Source organism: Brachyhypopomus gauderio, unplaced genomic scaffold (genome assembly GCF_052324685.1).
Source record: "Brachyhypopomus gauderio isolate BG-103 unplaced genomic scaffold, BGAUD_0.2 sc209, whole genome shotgun sequence".
Classification (NCBI taxonomy): Eukaryota; Metazoa; Chordata; class Actinopteri; order Gymnotiformes; family Hypopomidae; genus Brachyhypopomus; species Brachyhypopomus gauderio.
In genome coordinates, this window is record NW_027507030.1 from 180,001 (window position 1) to 187,500 (window position 7,500).

The 7,500-nt window shown below is 46.1% G+C and overlaps 1 protein-coding gene across 19 annotated transcripts in view; it reads right to left on the minus strand.

Moving 5' to 3' along the window:
* The window catches only part of srcin1a (SRC kinase signaling inhibitor 1a), a 53,758-nt gene that overhangs the window by 39,506 nt on the left and 6,752 nt on the right, over positions 1-7,500 (minus strand). For all 19 annotated transcript variants that reach the window (XM_076995486.1, XM_076995478.1, XM_076995487.1 and 16 more), the window contains one exon: positions 2,102-2,128. In XM_076995486.1, the coding sequence (XP_076851601.1) occupies positions 2,102-2,128 (27 nt within the window). Of the gene's footprint in view, positions 1-2,101; positions 2,129-7,500 lie in introns of those variants that run through there.

The following is a 7,500-nucleotide window of genomic DNA, read 5'->3' on the forward strand; positions in this document are numbered from 1 at the left end:
GAACTGTAACCACAGCAGAACTGTAACCACAGTAGAACTGTAACCACAGTAGAACTGTAGTGATGCAGAACACATGCCTGGCCCGACCTGAGACTCTCCAGACTATAAGCGAGTGTTAGGGCACTAACCACCTACACCGGGGCACTCATCCCCAGTGCTGGGCTAGACCCTGCCTGTTCCGGCCTGTCTGCAGAGGGATGAGTTGGAGAACAGGCCACTCCCACCTCGCCATGGCCTTCACGCACCTCCGCAGTCGAGACTGCTAGCGTTCCCCTCGCATTTGGGAAGCACGTGTTTGTCTTCTGTAATCTGCCTGATCTGGGATGTTTTACAGAGCTTTTCTTTTAGTTCATGTGCTCCACAGTTGAAGGACTTGGGCTACAATCAGGCCACATTCTCCAGAAAGGCATGATTCTCCCCAGCCTGCAGATGTGCAGAAGCCTGTGTGTTTTTCCCTGAATCTGGAGGTGTGGGGAAGGCCGTCATTCCATCACACCACCATCTGCAAAGCAGCATGACATCATCTCTTCCGTCTCACGTTCTCTCTCCCTCCCTCTCCCTCTCCTTCTCTATATTCCTTTCTCCCTCTCCTTCTTTCTATTCCTCTCTCCCTCTCTCTCCTTCTGCCCATCTTTCTCCTCTCTCTCACTCTCTCTTGCTCTCACTAATTCTCACTCACTCATGATCTCCTTTTCTGTGTATCAGCAAAATAGTGAATAAGGGACCAATTTGCTGCAATTTGGTAGTTTCATGCAGTCCGTGTCTAACAGTGATGGTGTGTGTGTGAGTGTGAGTGTGTGTGTGTGTGTGTGTGTGTGTGTGTGTGTGTGTGTGTGTGAGAGAGAGAGAGAGAGAGAGAGAGAGAGAGCGAGAGAGAGAGAGCGAGAGAGAGAGAGAGGGAGTTGGAAAGAGAGAGACAGAGAGAGACAGACAGGATTGAGAGTTATTTTTCTTGTGCTCTTTTTCGTGTCAAAGCCAGGTTAAACTCCAGCATAATGAACTGCACCAGAGAACAGACAGCAGAACACTAGAATCTCAGCATTGTCATAATTTGACAAAGTTTCACATTTTCTTGTCCTACAGTTCTCTTCTTATAAACCAGTATCAATCTCCTACTCTGTGTGTGTGTGTGTGTGTGTGTGTGTGTGTGTGTGTGTGTGTGTGTGTGTGTGTGTGTGTGTGTGTGTGTGTGTGCTGTCCTGCTGTAACATGAACCAGACTCTGTTATCGTGTGTGAATGGTCAGGTTAGTGAGTGTGTATGGTCAGACGATAGACTGTAGATTCAGGTTACCCCTCTCACTAAACCAAACAAAAGAGGAAGTGGATGAAGACACTGGCAAACACCACTTCACTAACCTCATTTCACTAACACTAGCCCCATTTCACAAGCCTCATTTCACTAACACTAGCCCCATTTCACTAACCTCATTTCACTAACACCAGCCCCACTTCACTAACCTCATTTCACTAACACCAGCCCCATTTCATTAGCCTCATTTCACTAACACTAGTCCCATTTCACAAGCCTCATTTCACTAACACCAGCCCCATTTCACTAACCTCATTTCACTAACACTAGACCCATTTCACTAACACAAACCCCATTTCATTAACAATTTTCCACTGACACTAAACCCATTTCACTAACACAAGTACACTATTGATTCCTCTCCCCCAGCTTGAATATGCTGTTTTGCTCTACAAGCAAGTGTACATCTTACACCCCCCCCCCCCCCCCCCCCCCCACACACACACACACACACAGCTACAGGCTAACATGAAGACAGAGGAACCGGGTCCAGAACCCACTCAGCTGAAGAACAGTCTTGAACACGCCCCCAGCTCAAGAACAGGTTCCAGAATCACTCCAGATGAAGAACAAGTTCCAGAACCCACCCCAAAGCTCAAGGACAGATTCCAGAACCCCAACTGCCCCCCTATGCAGTTACACACACACACACACACACACACACACATATGGACATATGCAGTTACACACACAAACATACACACACAGACATTTGCAGTTACACACACATGCACACACGGAGTAAGGACGGGAGAGTGAACAAGATGATATTCCTGTCTGAGATTACTGACCTTAAAACTCCAGTAATTTGGCTGTTGCTGTGAACAGAGAGAGAGAAGAGGAGAAGAAGGTGTTAGACAGCCAAAGATTTATCCAGCAACACAGCCTGACGGCTCTCCACACACTCACGTCAGCTAACACACAGTCTGGTGCCAGGGAGCAGAGCACCCAAACCAGAACGTATATCTTATGTGGAATGAATGAAGGGCTCGTTAGGGCCGGGCGGGTCTCTCACTCATTCTAGCACCAGTACTTCCTTGTCTTGTATTTGTTTACAATGCATTCAGTTTCTCAGCCGGGATTCCTGATGGGAAGAATGGAAGGACCTCAGAGCAGGAGAGCAAACCCCCCCCATTAGAGGTCGTTGAGTCTTCCCTACTGAAGAACCCGAGGTGGAGGGAAAGGTCTGATGGACACGCAGCAGAGTGGTGCAACAGTGGCAGAGTACCAAACACCGATCTAGATATCTGTCCCGCTGGAGCGGGAAATATGTTAGCCAGGAGGTGTAGCTTCCACTGGACTCCCTGAGTCCCATGCAAAGTCCCGCACTGAATTCCGCATAAAGTCCTGCAGTGAGTCCCTGCCCCCTGTATCCTGCCCCACCCCACCCCAACCCCACCCCACATCACCCCACTCCACCCCACTCCACCCCACCCCAACCCCACAGAGATACGGACCTTCACCAGGCCCACAGAGACCACTGGGACAGGCAGACCAGGGGGTTCATGTCTATTCCTCTCACAATCGTCCTGAAGTGCAAAATGGAATGTAAAATATAATCAGCGTTTGTGTGTGTGTGTGTGTGTGTGCGCGCGCGTGTGTGTGTGTGTGTGCGTGTGTGTGTGTGTGTGTGTGTGCGTGTGTGCACGTGTGTGCGTGTGTGCGCCTTGGTGGTCAGGAAATACCTCCCGATCCCTGTGAAATTATGCACAGTGTATGGCTATGAATTTAAATTCCATTTCTCTTAAGATTTCAACATATTGTCTTGTGTCTCATCAGGAACCATGGCTGACCTCACTCTTACATACACACACACACACACACACTCTTACACACACACACACACACACACACACACACACACACACACACACACACACACACACACACACACACACACACACAGCACATTTATCTATTTGTGTTCACATCCTAATGCTGATCCACCCAAATGTCGATCATGGTTTCTCATCAATAAATCATAAATTGGTCTGGACTGTAGGGCAGTGTGCATGATCTGTGGCAGGTTGGGGGAACCTTATCTGCACACATTCAGTGGAGCAACAGGGTTTCTCTCTCCGATCAAGCTTCTACACACACACACACACACACACACACACACACACACACACACACACCACACACACACACACACACACACACACACACACACACACACACACACACACACACACACCTGCTTGGTTGAAACATAAGCCTGCTACCACACCATTACCTAGAGGATTCAGTTTCCCATCCTGGGTCTATAGAGTTCACGTGGTGTTAAGAGATAGCTGCTTATGCCTATGGCCATTCCACTGAACATGTGTGAAACCACAGCACACAAATACACATTCTAATTTTCCAGTTAATCTTTATATTTAACTCAATACGTTTAACCCAAACAGCATGTAGGTAAGGATTTCTGATATTCAGAATATATATAATATATGATATACTTTTAAAAACCTGATCTTTACTCCAGAACCATTTGTTTATTATTGGATGGTTACTGGTACCTGAGATATCTTCTAATTATAAAATTCTTTATTTTATTATTTAAAATAAAATTATTAATTGTAAAATTCTTTTGATTTGATAACTTAAGACAAGCACTTATAACCTCACATAAATGAACTCTCACACTGATAAAAAAACTTCATACTTGTAAAACCTCACACTGGTAAATCCTTACACTGGCAAAACCCCACACTGGAAAAGACCTAACCCTGCTGAAGCCTCATGCTAGTTACCCCTCAAGCTAGTTACCCCTCATGCTAGTTACCCCTCATGCTAGTTACCCCTCAAGCTAGTTACCCCTCATGCTAGTTACCCCTCAAGTTAGTTACCCCTCATGCTAGTTACCCCTCATGCTAGTTACCCCTAACGCGGAGCTTGCCTGGACCCTCCCTCGAGACATCGGCCATGTGAGAAAAAGCCCTGGACACGTGAGCCATTCCAGTTCACCTCCTCCACTGTGCACACGTCTGTAGCATCGCAGTGCTCAAACACACTCCCCAACACACCCACTCACACACACACACACACTCAGAAAGCACACTGACCTATGTGCCTTCAATGAAAAGGAGTTTTCAAAAAGGTCCGAGCCATAGGTCAGGTGTAATTTTAAACCTCCCAGATTTGATCAATTTTCCAGTTCCACTGTGTCCTATTCTTGATGCTCTGGACTGGGGATGTCCTCTCTTGAAGCCCTCTCAGGTAGAGCCAGTGTGCCTCGCCCTCTCACTCAGCCTCTGTGAATAGTTCCTAGAGCAGGAGATTACTAAATCTCCCATTAAGAACTCCCACTCCACAACTCATACTTTAAACTGTGACCCCAAAAACCACTACCTTACAACCCCATACCTAAAACATCTACTCCACAACCCCATTCCTCAAACATCTACTCCACAACCCCTACCTCACAACCCCATTCCTCAAACATCTACTCCACAACCCCTACCTCACAATCCCATTTGTTCCTCCGCCCAAATATGGGTGAAAATTATACACTTCACATTATACAAGTAGATTTTTTTACATATTTTATATTATTTATATTAATTTTATATTTATTAATATGTAATATATAATTCATGTAAAATTGCACTGTCACTTAAAAACCATGTCATATACTACACTACACAGCTATTGTAGTGTATGAAACAAAAAAAAAATTTGGTTTCCCAGTGGAATCAGGGAGACCATGCTAGGTGTGGGCAGACTAGGTGCACGTTGTATGAGTAGATGACAAAGCACTTGCGTAAGTCATTCTGGAGAGGAGTGTCTGCTACCCAGTCTCCTGCCCCGCCCCTCACCCCACCCCACCCCACCCCACCCAACCTCACCCTGTTTCTGCTACCCAGTCTCCTGCCCCGCACCCCACCCTGTTTCTGCTACCCAGTCTCCTGCCCCGCCCCTCACCCCACCCTGTTTCTGCTACCCAGTCTCCTTCCCCGCCCCTCACCCCACCCCGTTTCTGCTACCCAGTCTCCTGCCCCGCCCCTCACCCCACCCCACCCTGTTTCTGCTACCCAGTCTCCTGCCCCGCCCCTCACCCCACCCCACCCTGTTTCTGCTACCCAGTCTCCTGCCCCGCCCCTCACCCCACCCCACCCTGTTTCTGCTACCCAGTCTCCTGCCCCGCCCCTCACCCCACCCCACCCTGTTTCTGCTACCCAGTCTCCTGCCCCGCCCCTCACCCCACCCCACCCTGTTTCTGCTACCCAGTCTCCTGCCCTGACATTCTGGAACAGTTACAGAAGCAACAACAATGACAAACGTTTTAGAGACTGCATGTTGATACTGATATTATTACACCCTATTCACAAAACCTGAACTGTATTTAGCAAGCGCTTGAATAGCCACCATGGCCAGATTACCCACCATGGCCAAATTACCCACCATGGCCAGATTACCCACCATAGCCAGATTACCCACCATGGCCAGCGTAAATGCTGAGGGCAGCTGCTTTAAACAAGAGACTAAACCCTCCCTGGCTTTCATTAATAAAGACATCAGAATAATCCCTCATATTTGTGCCACCAGCATCATCTTATTAACTGTTAAGAAATGATATGCCTTGAAACAGATTAATTTGGACTTCTGCGGCTCTAAGAACAATAGAACCACCTAAAGGTCACAGAAACAATAGAACCACTGAAATGGGCTCTTTGACCCAGCGCCGAGCAGGGGATTCATGGTGCCGACCTGCCAAGTGGGTTTAGACACAGCACACACAGTGAACGTCCCCCTTGATCAGACGGCCATTTGGACTTGTTTGTTAGCCCATGACACCTAGCTCATGGGTTAAAGCAAGAAATTTTCATTTGACTGAAAAATTTTCCTGGCAAAAGACAATGCCAGCAATTACTGAAAATGTGGTGTAGTTGGGACACGGCCTCTTTTGCCTAATTCCACATATTAAACACATTTACAAAGTATACTTATCTATCTGGGGGTCCTCTTCCAGAAAATTATTTAAAGATCAAGTCAAATTTAGTGAATCCTGGTGAGTTTTAAAAGGTATGACGGAGATAAAAAAACAAACTATGAGAAACTATGTTCACAACTGTTCACACTGTCTTCTAACTGCTTCCAAGTAAACTAACTTGACTTCTATACTGTTTTGGTGATCTCATGCTCAATAAGGTACTTCATTAGACTGTAAAAGATAACAGTTCTGTATCAGTAACAATTTATTGTCTCATTTGGGCATGTTGCTCATTCTTTTTATAAAGACTTCAGAACTGGGGAGTTTTCAGGATTACGCGAATAATGTCCTGTACGCAGTTATCCTATCCTGACGCTGTCCTCCTCGGTCCCAAGCCGCATAACCGTGTATTCTTCCGCCGCGCACACCAAACACCAAGTTCCGTTTAGACGCACGGATCAACGTTAAACTTAATTAAGTTAAATATTTATACATATACTCGAAATGATTCGAAATAATTCGCTTTTAATCACATTATTTAATGGTGGTTTATTTCCAAAACGCCCAATCTTAACGTCTTCACGTTCTCTCATGTTTCGTCCTGGAATTACAAGAGGCTCGTATTTGTTAACGTAAAGAGAACTGTTCAGTCAGACAGATATTTGTTGTGAAACTAAGTAGTTACAATTTCAAGCATTTCAAGTAGGCTACTTAGCCTAAATTCCAGCACTTTTCACACGTGAAACACAAAGCAACATTAAAATTCATCAGGTAAATGTTCATTCCCCTGTTTTGCGGGGTATTTCTTTATACTACCAAAGAATGACGCGCCAAATAGCCTCCAGAGTTCGCGCAGGTTTGCGGGAGGTTAATGGAGTCGCGCGCTACGGTCAGGCAGGAGGGGGGAGGTCACTTTTCTAGTTATGTCCGAAAATCAGAAGGTGCACCCGCAAGTCAATCAAACGACACCGCCGTCATCCATCCATCCAGTAAGAATCATATTTCGACCACAAAACAGATAGCACACGCGTGTGTGGTTTATTATGATTTGACGGATTTTTTCCCCAAAAAAATCAAATGACGGAAATCCGTCGTAGTGACGGAGAACTTTAACCCATGACCTAGCTCCACCTACATTCTGTAATATTCAACATTACGCTCTAAATATGTAGAAAAATTAGGTTAAAGGGAGAGAAAGGAAGGCCTGTGGCCTAGCAGAATACTTTCATAACACACAGCCACTTTTTAAAGTCGTTT